Here is a 27179-nt window from a genome sequence, read left to right on the forward strand (position 1 = left end):
CAGTAAGGAGCTACTGTTTATTTAATGCAGTGAAATTTTTAACTATAACAATAAAATAGACAAATCAAGATAACACCATATTGTATATTATTAATAAAAATGGAGGTTCACACTAAAAGAAACAGTTAAGGAAACGGGAAGTATTTGGGAGCTTGAGTGCAGCTTGAGTTTTTGAACAATACGCATGCAATGCTTTAGTGAAAATAGCAAATGCCCCCTTGTTCACACACACACACACACACACACACACACACACACGACCTCAAATGGGCACTCAGCACTGCATGAAAATGCTTGTTGCATGTGTCTAGTTTGAGTGATCTCTGACAGTCAGAAATTATTCCAATTTTATGCCTTCTCATCTCCACCTCAAGTCTCCCACCCCACAGTACCACCTCTGCCAATTACTTACCCTCAGATTTCTTTATAAGCCTCATGATCAGAGAACTCCCAATAGCAAATAACCGCCCTCATGTTCCACGTCGTCTCTCAGAAAAGACCCTGTTTGTCCATGGGCTCTAGAATCCTTTCCTTCTCCTCGTCCCAATCTCCTCTATCACCCCTCCTCTTTTGATCAGACATCAGCCTCTCCTGACCTACTGAATTGTCCACAAGCATGTGCTCATAGCTACACCCTTAAGCAGACATCACTCTCACCTGTTCCCGCTGTCGTTCCTGCTCCTAGCAAATTCATCTTCTCCATTTCGTGACAAAACTTCTCAAAAAAGTTGTCCATACTCACAGCCTCCAAATTGGTCCTTCCGCTGGCCCTGCACCCTCTCTGATTCCACTATATACATAGTTGCTTACGTAGTTAAATAACTGTAAACATAGTTATTCGTTCATTGTCTTTCTCCGTCCCTCTCTCCCTCCATAAAATGTGCACTTCATGAGGTCAGGACTTGGTCTTTCGTGTGGCTATCCAAATGCTTAAGACTTAACACCTGGCCCTCGATAAATATTTTTAAACAAATAAATCAAGTTTAAAATCTTATTTCAAAAGAACACAATGATATGTTTTCAAACGTGTTTTAGTATATAGTGTATGTTACACAATATGGAACATACAGTGTGACAGTTATTTGAATACATTTTTAAAGTCTGTTTTTAAAAACATTTGATTTACTACAACTATGCAATGTGAAGCAAATGAGAATCTGTATTTTATGATTTTGCACCAATCTGTTTTTATAGTCTATATAACATGCTACACAAATAGCTAAATATTTAATAACATAAACACAACCAATACATGCTACATGTCAGTTCTCATTGCCTGAAATTCTGAATTTTAGTGCATACTTATTTTCTTGCAAATATATACATTTAAAACTATATACATTTTTTAATAGAAAATGTTGCTCCGTAGATGGAGCGTGGTAGAAATCACCTAATATCAGGATTTATTATAACAGAAACTGCTGAAATCTAAGGAGAAGATAAGGCAAATTCTCTTTGATAAAAATTCATCATCAGCATCATCGGCCGGCTCTTACCTTGCCCTTCCTCCCACCCCCACCCCAACACCCACCAAGTTCTCTCCCTCCCATACACCAGTATTCCAGTCCAGGTGGTTAAAAATCTATTTGCCTTATGATACTTTCACAACGTGAAATAGCCCCTAACAGAGTCATTTTTCTTCCATTGCTGGCCACGCCACCCTATTCTTATTTGAGAGATTTCTCTCTCCTCTGTGCCAACTCCAGCCACCGTCACCAGGTGTTACACAGTAAGTCCATCATTCTTCATTTTGTCCAAGGGTGAGATCATTACGTAATCTAACAACACAGATATATGAACAATGAAAACATATACTTATATTCATATATTTTTTAAAATACTACAGTCTACTGTTTAGAGTCTGTAATAGAAATTTTTTCCTGTATTCTATTTTGGGATTTTTTGCACATTTTTTAGCGAGATTAATCTATGATTATATGGATATGATCCCCTTGGTTTATATAGCAGAGAGATGTAGCTTTATGAAACAAGTTAATTCACCTTAATCATTTCATATATTTAGGGTAGATATAATCTGGTAAATATCTGTTTATTAAATATGTGAGGGAAATCACCAGTAAACGGATCTAGGCAAGTAAATATATTAAGGGATTACCTGTTAATAACCATGTATTTTTTCAGTGTTATTGCCATTTTATATTTTTGGAAGAGTTTATGTAACTTGAGGGTTACTTAATCATTAAGAAGGAGAAAATTCATCAGTACAGTGATTTAGAGATAGAAACATTCTTGGAAGGAATTTTAGAACTCAAAACAATAGATTTTCTACTTACAATTTTACTGCTATCCTACAAGGCCCTCTGCCCTTTATACTGATTGGTTTGCCTTTTTCCTCATGGATCATAACTGCATACAGATAGAAGAGGCAGTTTTTACAAAATCCTACAGCACAGTGCAGTCTCGTATTCAGCGTTCTGATAATTTAGTTAGGATTTTGGTATTTATAAGTGACAGTGTTCTCTGATTTTCTTCTGTGCACAGTACTTTTTGAGGTTCTGTTATCAGGCAAACATTATCTCCCTAAAGTAAATTGGGTAGCTTTTTATTTTCCAAAACACCATGTATAGCTTAGGATTTACCTTTTCTTGAAACTTTGAAAGACCAAAACAGCAAGAGCCTCGTCTTGGAACATTTTTTAAGGCTTTTTCAATATTATATGTGTTATTGAACTACTCTAGATTTCTACTGTTTATATTAATTTTATAATTTATAGTTTTGCAAAATCATTCATTTCTTTGAGGTTTTCAAGTTTCGTTCATATAGTTTAATGTAGATATGTATGTGTATGCACATAATATATAAGTAAATTTCTTTTCTACACATTATATGTAATCTATATGTATTTACAAATGAACATTTATACTTACAAATATATTTTAAATATACATACATATATAATATGTATGCATGTGTGTTCATGTGTGCATAACATTTCAGTAGTAACAAACGCAGTGAAGAAAAATAACTAGGGTGGGCAGATCGTTAGAAAGGGGATGAAGAAGTGATTCTGGCTGTGGAATATTTTAAATAGACTTGTTGATTAAGATCCATCTGAGAAGCTGTGATTCGAGCCAAGATCACAATTCCATGATAGTGCAAACTATTCCAAGATTTGGGCAAACTGCTTATCTGTCAGAAAAAGAAAACATGAAGTTCCTGAGGCAAAAACAAGCTTCAGTGTTTTGGGGATGAGCACTATCATATCGCGAGAGAGTGAGTTTGGAGTCTAACAGATGCACCTAGAATAAGGACTAGAGGACAGAAGACGCTCGATAATTGCTCTCTGCACAGAGTGCAACGTTTAGACTTTTTCCTCAGTCTGATGGAAAGTCACTAGAAGATTCTTTGTTTTCCACTAAGGAAGTCATGGGCCTCGCTACTTTACCAGAGGTCAAAGTGCACCGTGGGCACCCATGGCTTCTCACCCTGGCCCTGTCACCACCCTGGTTGGTGGAAGTCCCCTCCAGAGCCAGCCGTTCACTGCCTGTCCTTTCTCATTGTCAGCCTTACCATTTGGTACTTACATGTGTTTTCGTGTGTATTTTCATGGGAAGGAAAGAGAAGGTGGATAAGGTCTTACTGGAATTAGAGGTCAGAACCGACATTTTCAAAGAAAATTCTTTTATACGTCATATGATGACAGAAGAAAACTTTCAAAAACCTATTTCTTACAGATACTACACCCCACAGCAAAAACGTAATGCCCTTGCCTTCTTCATGTTAGAATGACACTAGTTTCTGTTGACTCCCATTTTTAATTGCTCAGTTTGTGAATTTTTTAGCTTCCTCGCTCTTCTTTTTTTCCCCACTCCGACTCCAGGGACATTTTCTTCATAACAACTGAAAAAAAATCGGGAGAAGTAGACCATTTAAAACATCAATTTTAGGGTTTTTCTTTTTTGTTTGGTATCACATCAGCTACAGCACCACACCAACCTGTGTGAACAAAAGGGAAACAGAAAGACATTTTTACCTGCTCTATTTTTACTCTGAAGTAATTAAAGTTGTTTCTACCATGTTGCAATAATTTGAAATAATCTATGAATGTGCTTCCTTCCTACATTTGCAATTCCGTGCAACTTGACTATCAATTCAAGTGGAAATTACAATAAAAGCCACACAGGAGCATGTGATTTGCATTTTCAAATGCTCATCCCCTAAAGACAGAATCTGATAATATACACCCTACTTTTGTGAGGAAGTGAAATATCACAAATATTTCACAGATATCCATGTGATATAATGACAACCTCAAAAGAATATTCTAAAGCAATAGTTCTCAAAGTGTGACCCTAGACCAGCAGTCAATGTCACTTGAGAAATTGTTAGAAATGAAGTTCAGGGATCACTACACACTTACTAAATCAGAACCCTGGGGATGTGCCCAGCAATCTGTTTTTACAAAATGTCTAGTTGATTCTGATGCATACTAAATTATAAATCACTGGTATAATGATTAAACGGAATAATATATGTACAAAATAAAAGTGCTTTGATAACTGTAACACAAATCCATTATGGTGATGATAGTGAATATTTTCAGTAAATACCTGTGAGCAGGATTGTGCTAATTAGAGCATAGGAGAGTATAACAGGTATACTCATCTTGAAAAAAATTATAATCTAGAAAGATTTCTAAGGAAAGAGACAATTGCAGAACTCTGTGCCAAGTGCTGTCACAGGAGTTTGCAGAGTGGCCAAGGGACCAAAGATGGTATATTTAAGATTGGCAGGGGCTCAGAGGAAGGCCTCCCAAGGTAAATCTTATTTTGTCCATGTCTTTACGGGTCCATATGAGCTAGCCACATTGATAAGGAGTGAAGCCGTCTTCCAGCCAATGAGAATAAATATCCTGGAGAGTCCTAGAAGGATGAAAGAGTATATCTCTCAGGCGAAGGGCTTCTTCCAATAAGAGTAAAGAGAGCAAAGGGAAAATTGAGGTCAACGAGCTGTGCCACCAAGAAGTCACGTCAGAAAACAGCCTTTGTGTAAAACCACGTCATCTGGACCGGGTTCAGAAAGCTGTGAGAAAGTAGTGAAGGGTTTGAATCGGGGAAGTTGACTATGTGACTTCAGTCAGGAGGCAGAAAATCTAGTTAGGAACCGGTAACAGTATTAGAGCGACTAGGGTCTTTGGCCATGTGGCAAGCAGGACGGGGCAGAGGAGGCCACATGTATGAGATAATTCGGTGGTAAATCGATGGAACGTTGGTGGTTGAGATAATGAAGTGGAGGAATGAATGTGGGAATGTAGAAATTGTTTTAACTTATACATCTTTTTTTTTCTTTTTTTTTTTTTTAAATAGAATCCTTATCTCTTTCTGGTGCTTGAAATGTCGGATTTCAAAATAGAATTAAGATTTCTTTTAGTGTCATAATTGTGAGGAAAAATGCAATCAGATCTGTTCTCCCCGTTATCCCGAGTCAGGAAAAAGTAGTGGATCCGGTCATCAAATTTACATTTATAATCTCGTCTAAATTTGAAGGTGCAAATAGCAACATTTTTATGAAATAACCGTTCCTCTGCATTAACACTTAATTTGTTCTTTTATTACTTTCGCTCTGGTTGAAATTCAAGTAGTTAAAAAAACAGAGTGAACCCTCTGCCAGTTCCCACCAAAGCAATCCATGAACACATGCTTGGAAAATGTGTGGCTCTTCATTCGTTTTTCCTGGCAGTGAGACATGTGCTGGGGCCAACATGCAAATGACAATAAGGATGGGAGGAGCTTTTGTTCCAGGTATGAGTAATGACTAGGTGTTGCCAAGCACACCCAGAAATAAGTTATTTCTGAACCCTGGGTTATAATCCCCTAATAGCAGAAGACCTGTTAGAAAGTGGGCTCGGGCAGAGTGTCTAATTATATTTTATTTCTCCCTTTCTTCTGTTTGTGTTAAGAAAACAGGCCCTTATGCATGGATAAAGTGAGACATTTATCTTTCTCTTTCAGATGGACTCTCCCTAATACTTCTAAATTTTATAAACTTTTTTGGAGCTAATTAGTCAAGGAAGAAATTAGTCCAAACAAATTAATCGCTGGTAGTCAGTGTGGAATTGTGGGGCTTTGTGGCTCAGAGATTACTTAGTGGCTTCTCCCATTTTCTCATTTTCCATTCAATGAATTCACCCATGACAATAAGGACGGCTTGGTAAGGGCTTACCTCAATTGTCCCACACCCATTCTGTTGGCACAGGCTCGGCACGTAGCCCTGAAAACACTTGGCCTGAGCTGATGCTTTTGTGCTAAATTGGAACAGCACCACTCTCTCCCGCCTTGGGGTACATACTTCTGACGGGTAGAAACCTCAGGCAGTGCTGGGGAGAGGAATATTCATTGAAGACACAGCATCTTCAGCGCCTGCTTTTTCTTCCCCTACCTGTGTAACTGGATCAGAACCTCCAGACATACTCATGGGTAAAAGTGTTTTTCAAATGGCATAATTAATAAGCCATAGAAACAGAAGCTGAGACAATGGCGTTTTGCTGCTTCGTAAGTCTTAACCGATGCTCAGATGCCAGCTCCTTGGAGGGCTGGTTGTTTAGGGCATAAAGTCAACAGGGAATAGGCACGACCATGATTTTACAGTAGAAAGCAAAAGGCTGGGTGTGGGCTCGGCAAGGATGACACCTGACCGTCTGCAGCGTACTTTCCTGTGCATTACTTAATTCTCGTACACCTTCAGTGAGGTGAGTTGTAATTGTTACTGTTTATAAGAGCAAACTGAAGTCATTTGATTCTCCCAAAGCCACATAACTAGAAAGAGGCAAAGTTTAGCCTCAAACCCAGGCATCTCACTCTATGACTTAGTCTTTTCCCCGCACCAACCACAGCTGCCCCGTCCACACTCAGAGACAGTTCCAAGATAAAGCTGAATGTGACAAATGGACATTTTCAGATCATTAAGACCAGAAGTGTCTTCTAGTGGTGCTCTTCTAATAGCTAAAAATTGTAAAGTTAACTACCATTATAAACAGCTATGTTCCACCTTTGGGAAAATTGTGGGAAGCAAAACCCTGTACTGAACAGAACATCGCCTAAAGGGACAGAGAGAAATAGTTTAAAATTTCGTTCAGGATAGACCCCTGGGTGACTTGCTGCTCAACTCCTCTGTGCCTTTAACTATAAAATGGGGAAATAATTCCTATTCTGTAAGATTATTGTATTAAAAATATTGGATTACAGCATTTAGAATACTGTTGAACACATAGCAGATATTTAATTATAATTCCTTTTGGACTTTATATATTGCAGTTTTCTGAAGCATGGAATGTAAATGTAGAATGATGCTGACTCCTATAAACAAAAATGATCTACAAAAAATTTAATAGTCATAACATGTTGCTATAAAAATGCCTAATAAAGTCTACTGCTATAATGCTAAATTATAAATCTAATCTGAAATATATTCAGAATGCATTCTGCTTCTGAAGGGATTTTTTTCCTACATCCTTAAAAACTGCAATATTAGGATAAGTACGGCTGAAAAAATATGGTGTAATAAAGAATTGGGAAATCTAGAGGTTAACTTAGGATCCCAATAGCAACTTATATTTGAACATATTTCTCTAGATCCCATGAATTATAGATGATTCCTATATTCTTGGATGACCAATTTTTCTGAAACATTGTTATATAATACACACATATGTAAACACTTTATTCTTTGGAATAAATATAATTTAATATATCACCCATTCTATAAATGTATAGTTGAGATTACATTTTTTTTCACTTTCTGGATCTGGAAAAATAGATTCCTGAAGCAATTCTTTTATCCTCTCCTTTAGCACTTTTCTTTACTTTTCTTATATTTCATATATTTTATTTTCTACTTTGTATCTCAGTTATTTTTATACTGTGTTTTTATTTCCTCTAAGTTTATGGTCCTACAAATTCTCAAACATGTCTTGTCCATCCTTTATGTATGTAGTAGAGTCATCTTATACACAGCAGACATTCAATAAATGTTTTATGAATAAGGGATCATTGATTTAATGAAGAGAATTCAGGTATCAAAACAGAAGAGTAGAAAAGCTAAAGATATGTTTGTGTTCTGGTAACGGGAAGCCCAACTCAAATGGCTCAGATGATGGAAGAATTTATTAACTCATGTAACTAAAGAGTCTGAATGCAGAGCAGGCTTGGAACGTCAACTGATGGAGAAGTTTGCAATGCTATTAAGGTTATTCCTCCTTTTCTCATTTTCATAGGCTGTCTTCTTATTGGTTTATTTTATCCTCAGCCTGGCTTTTGTAACAAAGTGGTAGCGAGAGGGCTGCCTGAGCTCACAGGGCTCCATGTTCCCTTTTTCATATCTGAGTTAGAGAGAATAGTTTCTAACCACCAAGTAGCCATCACAATGTCCCCCAGGATGACAACATTCTTATTGGACAAGCCGGTGACCTGTGAACCAACCCCTAGTGATTAGGAATAATCACCCCATGTGGTGATAGACAGAGTCTTGAGACAAAAACACTACACCAAGGAGAATGAGATAACCCCAAAGGTCAGGTTGGGGCTTAATCCCAACCAAACCATAGAAACGCTTACAATTTGGTGGAGGGAAGGGATGGAGTACGGGTTGTTAAATGAATTCAGGGGAGGCGTTCACAACACACTGTATGATTAGATAATCGTTTGAACTTCCATAGTTACAAAAATGTGTATACTTACTAGGTATATGAAATAAGTGACAAAAGACACAGCCTCTCATAGTTCAAAATAAATCAGATTTTTCTCATATGCATTTTGGTTATGAGTACTTTCTGGGGGGAAAATAATGATTTTTCTTCCGTTCTGTCAACTTTAACAGTTAATTTTATTGGTTAAGCTGATTCTAGTGACTCACTATAAAAATACAAAACCTCCAAAATAATTACATCACATCTAACATTTATTTTCTCCCTTCTTGACATTAAAACAAAACAAATAAGCATTCCAATTTGGATTAAGGTATCTTAGTCTTAGCATAAGAATTACATAATGCTTATGGTCTATATCCTTTGGGATTATACAAGAAGTAAAATCACAGTTGTATTCAGCTTTGTTCAGTCATAAAATAGCTAAGAGGCTATTTAGCAAGGGCTATTTTACTCTTTAATTAATTGTCAAGCAGATATGCTGAATCTCATTGTCCCATTCTTTTAGGCGTCTTATTTTTAGCATCCAACAATTATGCAGTCTTCCCCCATACCCACCCCGCTCTAACACCCAACCACCCATCTCCTCATAGCTCTGTCTAGGGTGCCCAATAGGACTGGTTCTCTCTGGTTGTTATCTGCCTACCTAAAAGCACACCGAATTCTACTCGACATCTCATCTGTTCTCCTGATTTTAATGGAGTCTAGAGCTCAGATTGCCACAATTACTTTGAACACTGAATTATCTACTTGCTCTTTCTGCAACTGAGCAGATGTTTCTCCTTGGCGCATAGGGGTGAAGGAGAAGGAAGAAAGCGACAACAAAAAGATTAAACTAAAAAAAATGTATGCATGTTAATTTCTGAAAATTAAATATCTGTATGGGTTGTTTATATAGATAGCTGAGCTTAAGGAAGTCCATGAATCATTGTTGAAAGTAAAGCCAGTTAGTTACAGAGAGATGTAAATGCTTCTATTACAGAAAACACACATGCAATCCATATACACGTGTGTGTGTGTGTGTGTGTGTGTGTGTGTGTGTGTGTGTGTTTTCTATGAGAAGGAGGAAGGCGTGGAAAGAGACATACTTGGCTGTTTATATTGGTTACATCAGGAGAGTGAAATTGCATATGTAGGTGAAGAGTTGTGTTTTAACATGTATTTGTGCATAATTTCACTTATTCCTTTAAGCATGTGTTATTTCAATATGATAAACATCAAATGAGGAGGAAGTGATGGTTCAGGATTCAGTTTGGTGTAGAGATTGCAATTTTCACTTCGAGGAACAATTCGTTCCTTGACTACAAGTTTTTGAATCCGATTTTACTGTGTAATTTTAAAATTTCAGTAATTTCTATTCATATTTCAAAATTGACATCTATTAAAATTCACAAACAATAAGTCATCTCGAAAACATTTATAGAAAACATTTGGTTTCAAGATGGCAGACTGATGCACAAGTTGAAACTCTTAGAGGTGATATACTCATTTCCTTCTATTACTTTTCTCATGTTAGTTGATAAGATTATATCACCATTATGTAGTATTTAATATAATTGTTCTTTGGTTAAATAAATAAATACATAAAAATTCAGTGATATGTATTTATGTACCTATTGGGAAGAAGGTTGTATCTTGTTATTGTTACAAGTAAACTTTTATCAGTCTAAAAACAAATTGCCTGTCATAATTTTTCCTTTTATCCATAGTATCTATACCTATTTCTATAAAAATAACATCACATTTTTTTTCAGTATAGTTGAAAAACCTTTTTAGTAAAGAACTGTCAAAAGAAAAGGTCACTTAATACTCTATTTGTCCATCACCAGGAGATACATATATAGAGATAGATTTATACTCAAGTATATGTATATATGTGTATCTATATACAAAACATATAAATACATATACACAGATAAATAGAAGCTAGACCGAAAATGGGTAATAGATGACGTTAGTACTGTTTTCCATTTGGTTTGGCTTTTCCCCATTATTTTTTTAACTGGTATTCCAAGATACTGTCCAAATTTATCTTAATAGTAATCTGATGCCAGAATTCTAAAGCATCCCAGTTAACTCAGACTGAAAAAGTGTCCCCTATGTCTAGGCCACACCAGAATGTGCACGTGGGAAAGACAGACATGCAGAGTCATTCTGTCAAATAATGAGGACTGGCAAGGAACATATCCTAAAGGTTGTGAGAATAAAAAAAAAAAAAAAAAAAAAAAAAAAAAAACACCAAATACTGCAAGCTACAGCAATTCAGATTAATTTAAATATTCATTTCAGGGACATCAAAACAATCAAATTGTCTTAAATGTCTACCTTTTAAAGAATACTTACTAAGGAATGAAGGCATTCTCATAAACCTCCTTGAACCTCTCAGCTTTCTTTATTTAATAAAAGCAGTGGCTTTTGTGTAGGAATTGCTATTGAGCATTCCGATTTTCAAGTTCAAAAGCGATTGAGAGAAAATGTAACAAATGGGTGCTGAAGAAGCATTGCTTCTAACACACAGCTTTTATGCGTGCACATTCAAAAGCTAGTTTTTAATCCTATTTTGTAGCATGTACCATGAACTTGGCAGGAAATCCAACTAACCCTTTCTTAATTTAGATCCTATTATTTCTGGTAAACAAGAAGGTATACACAGGCTTTCACACCCATATGCAAACACATTCTATCAGAAGTATCTGATACATTTACCACTTAGAAATAAACCTCATCTTCCTTTGATGCACAGCCAAGTCTCCATTTCTGAGCTAGCTGAAGACCGTCCACAGCAAAGGCGATGATGCTCTCTGTGTTACAGGTTTCATCATGTACATCCCTAAGAAAAGCAAAGGTAATGAAACTCTAAGGGTATTCCTAATACGTCTAATGAGATCATTAACCTGATCCCAAATCTACGAACCTGAAAGATCATCCATTTTGTAATGAGAAATAAATATACTCTCTGGTTTATATTTCTGTTAATCTATAATTCAAATGTTCTCTATCAATATCGGAAAGAATTTAAATCTGTTCACTGTTGAAAATGTGCTAGCTCTTGGATTTGAGATAAATGATAAGTAAAACGGACACTGGCGAAAAGCAAGCCAGTTTTGGGAAACATAAAAGGAGCCTGTGAAAACCAAGTTCCTACCTTATAAAGTCAAGAAGGGAATGAATATTGAAAAAAAATTATCTTACATAATAATACAAAAATAAAATTCGATTTTGTTTTTCTTCGGTTTGAACATTTTTGATTTTTTATCAACATTACCCACATTCCTGGCATCTCATTGCTTATTGACATTCATCATTTCATTGCATGACAAAACTGCTAAAATATGTTTTCACTTCTTTTTTTTTTCTGCCATATTTTATCGCATTTCCAGATGTGAACAAGGATGGAAAGGAAATTGATGTCACATCAAAGTTGATTCTCCTCCTGCAGATTTCACATACACTCAGAATAGTAGGTGACATTGTGACTAAACAAAACATTTGGTTTGGGGGTCTCTCATATTTGTGACTGCATATTTATCTTTTTCATTGGTTTGCAATTTTAGACGTTTGGACTCTCCTGAGTATTGGATTAGCTTTCCTGCTGACTCATATTACCATCGCGGTCCTGTGTTTTCTCGTGAACAGAAAGATGCCAGTAAGGTAAATGAAGCCTTTTTTTTTTTTTTTAAATAAATGAAGCCTTTGATTGCTGACTAAAGTATATAGTGGCAAAACAATTATCTGAAACGCTTCATTTGCTGTATTTTCCTTCCACCCTGTTTTTACAGGCAGGTAACTTTAGTGTTTCTATACTTTATGGATTTCTTTCTCTGGGCAGAAAGCAGTAGCTACATAACAATAATCACTCTTCTTTTTTTTTTTTTTAGTAAAAAGCCTTAAATTGACTTTTCAGATTATGTTAGGGGCCTTTTGGATGACAAGGGAACATGGCATTGTTTACAAATTAAAAAGACATGATAGGTGGTGCCTAGGGAAGGTAGCAGAGCTGCAAATGAGATACTTTCTTTACCTGTCTGTGGAGGCTGACGTCTAGGCACCAACATTCCCGGCCAACACCCCCATGTCATAACCAATGCACAGAACAGAGGCCAAAGACGGGCTGTCTCTGCAGGCTGAGCTCGCGCATAACCTAGAACAGGTATCCCCAACCCCCTGGCCATGGATCAGTACTGAGGCCTGTTAGGAACTGGGCTTCACGGCAGGAGGTGAGTGGTGGGAGGAGTGAGTGAAGCTTCATCTGTATCTGCAGCCGCTCCCCAACACTAGCATCACTGCCTCAGCTCCACCTCAGATCATCAGGCATTAGATTCACATAGGAGACCGGTCCCTGGTGCAAACAAGGTTGGGGACCGCTGATCTAGAAGACCTCACAATATACAGTACCAGTCCAGATACTGTGCACTTCCTACGCGGTACCCATCTTCCCATCAGCTGTATGGGATACAGGTTACCCCAATAATGAAAGTGATTGACTTTTCCATGAACTGAACAAGATAAAGGCCCAGAATTTAATAAAATTTTAAGAAATTGAAGAAATGCATCATGTTTTGCATGCTGAGTTTGTGGTCAGAGGTTTATATCTGCGACACTGAATCGTCATAGAGCACGGAAAAACTGCATTTTCTTTGGTGTCAATTCATATGTGCCTCCACTTGATGAATTCTTCTCAGATCTCGAGTCTGCAACCTTATTAATTAGCAGACAACAAGCTTATCCAAAACATATCAGTTAAGGCAAAGTTATTCTAAAACTATGGTGTTCAATAGAAAAAAAGAGACACGAAATGTTTAATCCTTTACTATCCAGAAGATCTTACTGATCTTTTCATGCTTTACTTATTTCTTGCATATGCCTAAGACATGCCAGACAATGTGAGTGTCAACATGAATGAGAAGCAGTCTGGACTTAAGGGAGTTTGTAATCTAGTGGAAAAACACAAAGCTACTAGTGAAACACTGGTTCTGTTCTAGAATGCACACACGCATTAGTCAGAGTTCTCCAGAGAAACAAAAATGATGAGTAGGTAAATAGAGAGATGATAGATACATACATACATAGATACATAGATACATAGATACATAGATAGATATCCTATTGTTTCTTTGTGTGTGTGTGTGTATATATACATATCTTTAAATATCTTAATACAGTATATAAAATAACATACTATATGGCATTATGTTATTATAAATATGATAGCAATGTATGCTAAAACACATTAATGTAGTATATTAAGATATCTTAAGATTAACATATCTCTCTATATAAAGAATAAGATATTTAATATAGTATATTAAGATATAATCTTAATTACATAAATGATACTTAATATTAATTAAATAATCATTATTTTAATTATATTGATAATAAAATAATTTTAATTATGTTGATAATAAAATTAATAATATTAACATAATATATTGAGCTAGAAAGCGATTTGTTTTAAGGAATCGCCTCGTGCAGTTGGGGCTTGGAAGCGTGAAACTGTTGGGCAAGCCAGCAAGTTGCATATTCAAGTAAAAGATGATGGCACAAGCGTGAGTCCACAGTCCGCCCAGCACGCTGCCGGGCCGGAAATACACACAGGGTTTCTATGTTACAGCCTTGAGGCAGAATTTCTTCCTCTTTGGGAAACCTCAGTCTTCGCTGTTAAAGCCTTCAAATGATTGACTGAGGTTCACCAACATTACTAAGGTGATCTGTTTTACTTATAGTTGGCTGATTGTAAATGTTAATCACGCCTAAAAACACCTTCGTAGCAACATTTAAACATGTGTTTTAGCAAAGGACGGGTCATCATAACCTAGGCAAGTTGACACATAAAATGAATCATCACAATATGCGAATAAGTTGTCATTTTAACATAACCAGCCAGAGTATCAGAAGGAACCATAAATTTCACACTTTCTCCAGATTCATGTTGGACAGCCTATACCATCGGGGCTTTGGAGAGACCCCTCAGGAAACTGTCGGTGGCACTATGCCACAGCCTGACAAAGCCACCTCCCCTTTCCTTCATTTCTATTATTCTTCTTCGATATCATACTTTCCCATTTTTCTTCACTCCTCACCTTCTTTCTTTGCCAAACTCCATATTTCTATTTTCTCATTCCCTATTTCTTTGTTCATCTCTTCTTAATATTTTCTCTGTCTCTCTACTTTTTTAAAAAAAATTTTAGTCCTCTCCTTCTTGCTATCATTTATCGATGGTCCCAAAGTTTGCCTTTATATCTGCTTCCCATCCCATTCTATGCACTCTCCATGAGAGATGTCATTCCTTTCCAAGGGTTTGAATGCCATCTATATGTTAACGGCTTCAAATCATCCCTCTCTCTTACTGAAATTCTGTTCCATGCTCCAGATCCACACCATGCTTTCAATGATTTGCTAGGCTTCTCGTAGAATTTCTCTAGATGCATCGACTTTACCTTATAAGCTATTGGTGCCCATCATTTCCATATCCTGTAACCTACCCGTGAGATCCCAGGAATAAAGGGTAACATCATTATTTGAGATGGAAAGTTTAGATATATCTGTTTTTATTATCTTGCACAAACAAACCAAAACTCTTAACAGACTAGAAAAACCCCTGAACAAGATTAACAAGAAATTGAGTGAAATTGACTGCATGTCACAAGTAAGAGGCTCCCAGTACCACATATTTTAAACAACTGTCAAAGATTACCAGTAATTGGGGTCAGACACAACCCACTGAGGCTTGTTACTGGGAGCAGAATCATCTACACCATCATCACCCAGCCTTTCATTTCTCCAGTCTACATAAGGAAAGGACTGGAAAGAAGAGAGAAGGGGTCTTGGAAGTCATTGTCTTTGCATCAGTATGGTGTTTATAGTGAGAAGATTTTACCTCCTCCCCAATGAAGGAGAGAGGAAGCTATCACCACCAGCAGCACAGCCCACCACCAAATGCCAGTCGAGACCAAAGAAAATAGATAGTTAAGACTGGTGATGCCTGGGACGAAAAGGTGCAAAATTTGATTCCTGTGCTGCATCAGAGTAGAGTGTAGAGAAAAAAGATCTTAAGAGTATTTGACACACGTACCCTTTGCAAACAGACATAAAGACAATTTTTGGTTCAGTGCGTTGAAAGCGGGTGGCTCTGGGAGCATTCTGTACCATGTAATGTACCTGACGACAATCAGAGAACAGGAGGCGGGTGGGAATTATGCTGTATCCCAGCTCCGCACAACCCTCCGAAGGTGTGGAGGAGAACCTGTGGTTTCCTTCTTGAGTCAACTTGAAGAAGCACACCGAGCAGAGATAACTTGGAGTCGGTGGGCTGTGCAGGCAGCTGCCAGTGTGGGTGAGGTGACGTCCCTCCTGAAAAGGGCACTGGGGGCGGGGCTGAGCTAAAGGTTGACGCAGCTGCTCTTCCTTTAAACAATATTCAGTGACAACAGAATGGGCTTCCCCTGGCGCATGCGCACACACGATCCGCATGCTATCACTACGGAGCCATGACAAGAGCAAAGAGAGCTACACAAACTCATTGTGCAGTGGGACACGCTTCCCTAACGATGACAGGCGACTAGTTACTAAGAAAATTACAACCTCCCATATCCCCCTCTTCTCTCTGTCCCCACCAAAGAGCAAAGCCTTGAGAAATGGCAGGGCAGGGGTGTTTCAAAGTCAGATCGTGACTTTCACTCTCTTCCTTACTCCAAGCGGCAGTGTGGTCAGATCTCCAGTCTGAAATGGGGAAAGGGCAGGAAACAAATAGAGATTAGAACCTGATGTTATATGGCAGCTTTACAGTAGATTGGACTACATTTTAATCATTAAAAACTAAATTTTAATCATGAAAAATGATAGTTTAGTTAGGAAATTTGCCCAAGATATGTGAACTGGATATTGAAGAAAGGATGGTTGATAGAATATGGTAGACATAAATGATTGCATATATATACTTTCATGTTTTTAAACTAGCTTTTTGAAATATCTCCATCAGTCAATTGCCCAAATCTTAGTCCCCACCCCTAACAGAGGTGTATGAGGTTCAAGGCTGGAGGTCCGAGCCAGTATTTCTGTCTCTGACCCCCTGAGCTTCCCCTCTTTGTCCTCTTCCCTCTCCCTTGTACCTTCTCCTCTGATTTCAAAAATCTCAGAAGAAAAGGTTTTATTCCCCATTAGTATCCAAACAAATGCCACTCGAGACCGTATCCCTAGTCTTATTGGTGATCTCCCAAGTCACTCGTTGCATCCCCTGACCTGGAGGCCACTAGTGGAATCGAAGAGACAGGAACTGCCTCAGAGGAACAGACTGGCCTCGGCCCGGCACAAGGCGGACGCAAACCAGGGCTAACACCGTCCACTGCACCGAGGGTCTATCGACTGAAGTCTGCCTACCCTGAGGCCTCGGAGACTTCTCAGGACATGAGGCACAAATGGTGTCCAGGAGGCATTTCGCAGATGCTCAAATTTCGCATATTCTCTTCTAGATTGAGAAAGGCTCATTTAGTCTGACGCTTCACCTTTCTCATTTATTCTTTCATGAGTATCCTTCTCTTTACCTCATACCCATCCTGATTCTTACCAAAATAAATTACCTGTGAGAGGGGGGCCGAGGAATAGCCCCTGGGGAGACAAATAGAGAATCTGAGAATGCGGCACCCCAAAAAAGAGACTCACACAGTTAAAAAATAAATTTGAGATAAGCAACATTGGAAGGGAAGCAAGAGGTAAATCTTTGCTGAGTTTCTCTCTCTCTCTCTCTCTCTCTCTCTCTCTCTCTCTCTCTCTCTCTCCTCCCCCCCCCACCTTCTTCCCACACTCCCCTCTTCCCTTCCTCCTTCTCCTTTCCCAGTTAGATTTTAAAATGACAGTTATTGAGATGATTGTCCTGGGTCACCTTTTAACATATATATTTGAGTTGAATCGTGAAGTCAAACTTTTCTTGAAAATTTAGTTTGGTTTGGCTGATTGCATAGAGGGCAGCATTGGCTTTGTCTTTTAGGTTACATGGCAGATAAATTCCATTATTTCAAGAAGCTCAACGTAAAATATTTTAGAAATTATATCCTTTGCAACATGTATATTAACTTTAAAATGTAAAAGGAGATCCGTAGTTTTTCAAAATTATGTTAGAGAAAACTCAAGCGACAATGTTCAAAGACCACTGTACCACAATGTGGAAAGGTCTCACCTTTCCACATTGACCCTTTGAGAAAGTCTCACAATGACCCCAAAGCGTATGGCCTTCTGCAGCCTCTGACTGGCAGAGGTATCCAACCCCATATATTTTTGATGCCAGGCAAAAATTTCCTGGCATCCCTTCGGGATAGTGACCGAGCTGTCAGAATGTTGTTCTCAAGAAGACAGTTGCACCACTATTATGCGGAGTTATTACTTAACTATTTCCATATTATTCAGTCCTCATCTTTGTGTCCCCACTGTCTAGCATTGTATGCATAATTGATACCCAATATGTAACTGTCAAAGACTGTACTTTATTGAATATTATCAATACTTCAGAGCATCACCAAAAACATCACTTAAATCTCCTGATTACATTTAAATAAACATTGCACATCAACATTTTTAAAAAGTCTTTTTGCATGAAATCATTTAAGTCATAAAGCAAGTTAGAATTTCTGGCCTAGAGATGAATAAGTGAGACAACAGTGAGTCACCTTGAAAATAATACTAAACTTTCAGATGCACAGGAATTAATATAAGCAGGAAATTCATCACCCTCTCTAAATAAACCTTAACCTGAAGATTTTTCATTAGATTTTGTAAAAAGAATCTGTAGCATAAGAGGCCCTTCAGTACTTGAAAGAAACATTTTTTATTAAATTTTTTAAAAACATAGGCTGGAGCACTATATGCTCAGACAATGCTAAGCACAGCAGTGAGCCACTTAGCACTGTTTTTAGAGATCTGGTTTCCTGGATTTTATTGTACGTTCCGTGACCTTCTGTTAGTTACTTGCCACCTAATGTATTAGTGAAGACATTTTGATTGCAGACGAAGGAAGCAACTCAAGCTGGCTTAATCAAAATAAAGAATTCCATATAAAAATGCACATGCCTCCCAGAGATGAAGGGTAGGAAGGAGTGAGGGAGGACCTCAGAAAGGCCTGGACTCAGCAGAATTCTTCATCTGCCTCTCACCTCTGCTTCTTTTTGCTTCTCCACTTAGAGATCTTCTCTGAAGACATGTTTCCTCTATTCACTGTCTACATAAAAAAATGATGTCACTTAGAATATGGATGCTAGTCACTATATGTCTCCAGGCATGTGGAGAGACTAATTTTTGTCCTTTTGTCCCTTATTCCAAAAGAAGACCTGATTAGCTCACTTGGAACAAGATCCTATTTCTAGTCAAATCAAATGTGGATGAGATATGGGGTAGGGTCAATAGTTAAACATGGCTACAGTTACCCCACATCAAGGTACCGTGGTGGTGGGGATGGGCCAAGAAGGGGGTGACTGTGAAAGGTCTCTGACACGTGTGTACTATACCTGTCTCCATGGTCCAAATGCCACCAGATATTTATTCTGCCATGTACTTTAGAGGAAGCAGCAAAAATGGCAGCCTTCTACAGTCATTTGTAGGAATAGACGATAGGTTTTATGAACTTAGGAATCAAGATTAAATGATACAAGTAGTAGTGGACTATTTATTCTTCCCTTACCTGCAGCTCCATTATACCTGCCGCTTTCCTATTTTAGATAATATCAACTTTCCTGGGGAAAAATTGTCAAATAAAGACATGTTCACTCTATGACCTGCCACCCCGAACGAGCCCTATCTCATCTGATCTTGGAAGCTAAGCAGGGTTGGGCCTGGTTAGTACTTGGATGGGAGACCATCTAGGAATATCAGGTCCTATAGGCATTAAAAAAAAAAAAAAAAAGACATATTCATTACCCTGTATTACGGCACTCACTTTTGAAAGATTGTGTTCATTTAACAAATTAACTAACACAAGTTTAAAATAAACATTTCATTTAGCTATGCTGAGAAATAGGATATGTCTATGTAAAGATATGGGGAGGAGTTTAGATCTGGAGATTTTCTAAATAATTTCATAGAATTGTAAGAAAGTGTGTGTAACAGTAGATAGACTGCTAAATAGGAAATTATAAGACCTGAATGCGGTCTTGGGAATGCCTCATGATTCAACTCCACAAGCATTTATGAAGATTTCCTATGTGCTAACCATGAGAGATCTCAAGGGTATATAAGACGATATCCTTGCTTTCTGACTCATGCTCAGTTATAATGTATGTTTGACCATGACGTGTGTAATGGAAGAAATATAAACCAAAATACTTTGGGGGTGAAATGGGAGGAAAGAATGATCAAGAGAATAATTGTTGTTTTTATTTCTGATAAGAAAGAGAGGCGATTAGGATAACCCCACCGCAGATACAGATGGTTCTTGTTTGAGATTTATTAATGAATTGCCCTGACCTCCAAATAAAATATCTATGGGAATCTCTTTACCAGACCCTTTCCCAACACCAACACCTTGTATGATAATGCGGAGCTTTGAGGGCAGAAGGTTAGCTGCTCTTTCAATTTGAGGTCCCTAGAGAGGCCTAACCTGGGCCCAGCAATGAATATTTATTGTTAGAAAACTCAAAATCTTGCTTTCACTATGCCTCAAGGCATTCAGCTGCTTTTGCAGCTAGAGTGTCACCAGGGAGCCTGCCCTGGTCCCAGAAATGAATACTTAGTCTTAGCAAACTGGATTTCCACCAGCAGCAATGACCATGATGCCAGCCAAACTTTCTTCTCTGCACATGAGTGTCTCTGCCCACACAAAGTACAAGCTGTTCAGATCCACGACCTAACTCCCCAATCTCAGCTCCTTGTGCATATACTGGCCATGCTCTGCCAACCCCGCTAAATGGTTACTTTGAGCAGGAAAAGGGAAATCGAAAAGAGGAATTCAAAATCTTCCCCTTAGAAATGAGATTGGACCACATGTGGTGATTCCTCTACCTTCGCCTCCTCCTTCTTCACTATTTTAAAGAGAAGCCTATGCAGCCTGTTCCCTGATACTTTCCCCTTAATCACCACCTTTGTTTTTTTGTCGTGAAATGGTAGGAAAGGCCCATAAGGGAGGACTCAAGGGAGAAATAACATTTGTCCCAAGATGATAGGTCACTTCTGCTCCTCTCAGAAGGGCCTCACTCCCTGCCCTGTGACCAGGGATGTCATGAAGTTGTAGCTCCTTCTATTCAGAGTAGAGTGAGTAGTGCACAGAACAAGTCTTGTTCTGTCACACGGAGGTGACATATTCTAGAGAGCCAGCAATCTGGGTGGATTAATTAAGTGGGCAGCAGAGGGAAGGTGGCATTTGTACTCAGACTTGAAGGATGAAGAAACCAGGCAGGGATGAGGAAAGGGAATTAAGAAAATAAAAGAAAATGTGGGAACTCGTGCTTTCAAAAATGGCTCACATAGCTGTAGAATATGGGAGGAGTAGCAATAAATCACCTGTATTAAAGAATGTTGCAGAGAGATGGTTAAAGGATTTTGAATGCCTACTAAAGCGATGTCAGTTCATTAAGAAAAAGAATAGGGCCGAGTGCTGGCTTTCTTCTGTCTGTCCACCAGATCTGCTCTCCACACTTTTCCACTAAACAGGATGGAAAAGTGTCAAAGGAAAATCTGGAGACTTGACCTTTATGGATTGCATTCATGAGCTCCCTTGTCATCTGTTATATTTGGCCAAAGTGGGGCATCTTGAGGGATGAAGGAGGGCATGCTGGGTATTCATAGCCCTGGCTTTCTCCTGCAATGGAGATCCAACTGGCTGCCAGAAATGATAGGTCCGTCAGGAGCCCCTGTGCATGGACAACTACGTTCTCTACACCCCTCCTTTTCCTCCTCCCTGTGCAGGGTTATAACAGGCCTGATGTCATGGGCCCCGCTACTGTGCCATCTCATCTTGTCTCTCTACATTATGGCCATAGTTTTGCAAACTGTCACTTCATCAAACACTCCTCAGATTTCTTCCAACTTGAGTATATCAACTGTTTCATGCTAGTGCCTAAACTGATACAAGCCAGGAAAGTATTTTAAGCAGAAGAATGACAAGATCATATCTTTAAAAAAAAAAAAAAAAAAAGCAGAGCATGAGAATAGATTAGAAAAGATTAAGAAAGAGATTGGACAGTTTAGATGAGAGAAGGTGAGAACTTGAACCTGAGCAGTGGTGATTGACTTAATATAAGAAGTGAGAGAGAAACAAAGTGACAAAGTTGATTCGAGGGCATTATTCCTAGATGACTGCATGATTGATAATGCCACTAACAGAGACCGAAAAACCCAGGAAGAAAGATGGGTTTGGACAATGGGGAAGAAAATTATTTTAGTATTATACATTTTCTCATGTATAAAATGAGGAATTTTAATTCAATCAATTTTCCCAAATTTCTATCATTTATAGTCCACCCCCACAATTTAGAGCTTCACTATGTATATGTTTACTATTATTTTTATTTATCTTTAAATAGACTCCTTTTTTTACTTAGCCCTCTCATTAAAAAAAATTCATGAAAGCATGAGTTTAATGTGCCATTTATATATTCTTATTATACCTTTAATATAAAATATAACTATAAAATTAAAATGTTTGTTATAACCAATGAATTACTCTTTCTTATAACCAATGAATGTTTCGATTACTATATAATGAAAAACAATAATTAAATTATTTAAATTTTTCTCCCAGCTCCAAAATTGCATGATTCAGGTAGAATATTGAGCTTGGCTCATTGGGCCCAGAGTATTCCCTGGTTTAATGTAACTGTATTAAGCCTTTCAGCTATTAGGGTACCTTTAACCTGAGTAGTATCCTACCCTTATCTTTGCATTACAATTACCTGAGACAGTTAACACTTATTTTTAAAAAATGAAAAAGTGCCTAACTTATAACTCAGTATTAGGCCGGACACTTGGCAAATCTATCTGCATGGTGGTCTTGAACACACAACTAACTGATGGTCAAAAACATGTCTGGGACTCCGTCATAATTCTACTCACTGATAAATCTCTGGAAAGCAAAGACAGCATTGTCTCTTTATCTTGCATCTTGCCTAACCCATGATGTGCATTTCATAAATAACATGTAGGATAGATGAAAAATCAGATGGCTGCGACCTGTATATCTGCAATAATACATCAAGATCTTGGAGTTCAAGATCTGTGGGCCGATTACGCTGAGACATAGAACGAGTGACACCAACTACCATCTTTCCAGAACAGAGTGAACAAGAAGAACTTATTGGTCAAAGGAAAGTAGAACAAATTTTCAGAAATGTTGGATTTACTTCTTCCTTCACCATAAAAGTTAAACATAAAAAGGGAAGACTTTTACCAAGGTTAACCACCAAAGTAGTATCCTCTGCAAATCTTCCCAGGTCACCTTAGGCAAAAGTAATCATGCCTGCCTCTGAGCTTCCACAGCACTTTGTTCTCAGCTTGCTTTTCACTCATGACATTGGCTTTTAGTTGGAAGCCTCCCACAACAGATTTTAAACCTCTTGATGGCAAAATCCTTGTCTTATCTGTATTTATATCCCCAAGTTCAACAAATAGCAGTTAGGAATTCATCTCAATAAATATTCGTTAAATTAAACTTCTCTGTCTATCTCAAATAGGATGTTAGAGCCCAAACGAACAGTTTATATCCCAAAATAGTCTTTTACGTGACCTTAATCCTCCAAAATTTATTCATACTAGAATCCTTGCAGATGATTCTAAAAGTGAGGATATCGTTGTTAGGTATTCTTGAAGAATTTCCATCTAGCCTGACTGAACCTTATCCCGTGGAAACTGAAAGCATATCAAGGAACACCATATGATGCTGCATGTATGATCCTTGGCAGACTCATTATTGGGATCCATGATGAGCTGTAAAATCAGTTCATAATCAGAAGCTTAAATCCTAGAATATTAATGAAGGACAATTGAATACCAAAATCTACCAGCAGAGGCATTCAAAATCTATGGAAGAAACCGAGCATCAGAAAACCTGGGCATTTCAGGGAGGCAGGAAGTTGAATTTAGTGAAAAAAGTAACTCTGTCCACTTTCCCCAGTATTGCTCTCATACTAGACCATTTAATTTAAATGCCCATATAGATGGCAGATTTTGCCCTGAAGTTTCTGAAAACATTTGCCTGGCATCTTTCAAACTAATATTTAATTACCAATTTTGCTTATAAGGATACTATTACTCTCATCCTATTTTCTTAGATAAGTCATTTCCAAATTAGTGTTTAGGTAAACTCTTTTCAAGAAAGGAATATTCATTTTGTTCCATTTGTCAATGGAACAAAAGTAGAATTTTATATGAACTTCAAAATGATCTGCTATTTTTACTAAATAACTGGCAGTTTTTTAAATAACAAACTCCCTGATTATTTAAGTAAGATATTATTTGACTAAACAAAATCAGTTTACATGCACTGCGTCAATAACACAAGCCTTAAATAAGGCCAGCTTCATTTGGTGTGTATATGTGTGTTGTTTCTAATCTATTGTCATTGGACACAGACTCCAAATAATCTAAGAAATGAAATATGTGTAAAAATTTTTAAAAGTACTTTACTGTATAACAGCCTACGTTCTAATTATTTTGTCTGAAGATAGTCATGTCTCCGTCTTGATACAGGTGACCATTTGGCAGAGTAGTCCCCAGGGCAGGATTCAAGGCAATTTCAGCATCTTTTCTCAGGTCGCTGTTAGCTTACATTGCAAAAAGACAACATTTCAGTCCATGATGCATTTCTATGTTACTTTTGTTTCCTTGTATCCAAGCCATCAGAGTAGATGAAAGTGTTGCAGAAAAATGAGAGTTGCTGTTTGAAAGAGGTAACCTGTTTACATGAGGAAGGACCAGAAGGCTGTAAAGATAAGTGAGATGTGTATTATTAGTAAATCATACAGCTCTAGCATGGCATGCAGCAAATACATTCAGCAACTTTGAATGGAGAATCGAAATTCTAATTGTTGTTGCTTATCAGTATTACTAGCTCATAGGGAATTTAGAAGGGGGAGGGATGGGACCAGCCTCATAATTTTCTTCAGTAACTGCTTTGCTGTCCTCCTGAGAGACTCCTTTCTGCTTTTGAATCATATTCCACCCAATTTCTCTTTAAAAGCATCCTTAGGGACAGTCCTACAAGTCCAACAATATGTTTACTATGTTGGAATTTCTAGCTCACTAAAGAATCAAAGGGCAGATTAACAACAGAGCTTAAATGAACAGCTTGTTTTTATCTTTGTAAAAAGGAACACATAAATCAGAAACTCTTTGTGATCCAGTCATGTATTTTTCTGCAAACATTTATTAAGCACCTATTATGTGCCAGCCATTATGCTAGAGGCTGGAAATATAAAAATAAATAAAATAAATAATGCTCTACGCCCTGGTGGAAAAGATACGTAGAAAAGCAAATAACATCAGTTCTTCAATAAGCATATAATAAGCACATTCAGTTGCTCCCTTCAGAGCACCAGAGAAACAGGTCAAGGAGAGACCGGATTTGCTTTGGAGGTGAGACTGATACGGTGGCCAAGTTGAAGAAGAGTTTGGTACGTGTGGACTGCATCGCTCAAGTCTGAAGTCACAGATTGAAATCCACCAGAAGAGAAGGAGGAAGAACATCCCAAGAAGACAGAAGCACTTGTGTAAAAGCACAAGCTATGACAGAGAATGACGTGGTTAGTGTGAATAACACATAAGTCAGGTAAGAAAACAGGGAAATGTACTGGGAATCGACAGGGAGAGATTATTTTTAATAAATCTGCATAGAAAGCTAATTGTGTGCTTCTGTGCTTATAATTTCTCTTTATATTTTAAAAATAGGTTGTTTTAAAATAACTATAAGAAAAGACAATTTTATTGCTCTTTTTAATTTTATAAATATTATAAGCCGAACTTATTCATATAGCCAAAGGAGCTTTAACTAAATGTATTAAATCCAAACTGGGGTCTATTTAGAGGAATTTGTGAATATTTGTGAGTTGTAATAAAAGAAATCCATTTTTCTAGACAGATTCTCATATAGCGTTGGCAACTTTAAATCATCTAGAGACACAAGTTGCTAGGTGATTGCTAAGGGAAATCACGAAGGCTGATAATTAACTTCAACATTGCAATCAGTTTCAATCAAACAGATTATGTGTCTAAGAGAATTCAATAAGGAAATTAGAATGAGCTTTCATATAGAGCAATTTACATGAAACACATTCGATTCTGATCAGAGGAAGGTATATAGTACTTGGCCCCAACAGTGGGGCTTTGAAGTGTCACAATCATAAGGAGAAAGAAAGAGAAAAGAATATTTTCATAAGAGGTAGCTAGCAAAAATTGATTGAAGCAAAGGAAGAAGTCAGCCAAGCAAATGAGTATTTACTCATATGTGGGCACCCAATGCTGGTAGAAGAAAGCCATTCAACTATTTGTGGTGAAGGACTGGCTCTCTTTTGGTTTGTTGTTTTCAATCTGTCACATACCAGTGCTTCTGTAAGAATCATTGAGAAAATGAAACTAAAAGACAGAAAATACTAGTCCAACAGACATAAATGTACTCTTTCAAAATGCTACAAAAGTTTCTAAACACTGGTTCTCAGTTTTTGTATTTATCTCATCGTGGAACGATAAACAGCATCAGACCACACCATAAATAAGTCATACTCTGAGTAACTCTGTAACAGCGTACATGGCATATACTTGGGACTCAAGTAATGTTTCCTGAAGAAATTGTAAAATAAAGACTTTAGCTCTGTCCATAGGAAGTTAACGTTCAAGAGGGAGAAACATGAACGTAAATAAATAAAAGCAACTACGTCCGTTTTTCTAGACAGATTCTTACATAAGACTGTCAACTTTAAATTATCAAAAAGACAAAGAAGCAGGTTGCTAGGTGATTGCTACGTGAAATCACAAAGACTGATAATTAACTTCAATACTGCAATCAGTTTTCAACCAAAGAGATCATGTGTCTGAGAGAATTCGATAAGGAAATTAGAGTGAGTTTTCATACAGAGCAATTTACATGGAAAAATGTTTCATTCGAATGAACGAAAGTACTATGCGTCCTGAGAGTAAAATGCACGATGCACAGTGGAGTACGAATAAGATAAGTAGCTTATCTGGCTCCAGAGCTGGCAAAGGTTCTGGCTGTTGAGGGCATTTGAGAGCAAAAGCCGAAGTTATAGAAAACCATGACCCATCCCCAAACTGGAAGTAATGCAGCAGGACTGGCAAGTAGATTTTGAGAAGAAATATTAAAAGTGAGGAGTCAGGAAAGATGGAAAAAGTAAAGATCCCAAAAGATGTGGATCTTCTCTTTTAGGCAGATGACCCACAACAACCCAATGACTAGAAACGGGGATATGACAAAGTGCCAGAAGAGAATTTAAAATTATATTTAATGTCACCACCCAGACATGCATACTGTTACTATTTTGATGTATATTTTTCTAAACTTTTGTCATTGTGCACAGACATACACACA

The 27179-nt window shown here is 37.7% G+C and overlaps 1 protein-coding gene and 1 pseudogene across 1 annotated transcript in view; both read left to right on the forward strand.

Annotated features, from left to right (window-relative positions):
• MALRD1 (MAM and LDL receptor class A domain containing 1) overlaps window positions 1-27179 on the forward strand; it is a 520465-nt gene that overhangs the window by 474615 nt on the left and 18671 nt on the right. The window contains 2 exon segments of the mRNA XM_023533144.1: window positions 12043-12122; window positions 12217-12313. Of these exon segments, the coding sequence (XP_023388912.1) occupies window positions 12043-12122; window positions 12217-12313 (177 nt within the window).
• On the forward strand, window positions 19417-19534 carry LOC111742563 (annotated as a pseudogene).

This window comes from Pteropus vampyrus, unplaced genomic scaffold (genome assembly GCF_000151845.1).
Source record: "Pteropus vampyrus isolate Shadow unplaced genomic scaffold, Pvam_2.0 Scaffold96, whole genome shotgun sequence".
Classification (NCBI taxonomy): Eukaryota; Metazoa; Chordata; class Mammalia; order Chiroptera; family Pteropodidae; genus Pteropus; species Pteropus vampyrus.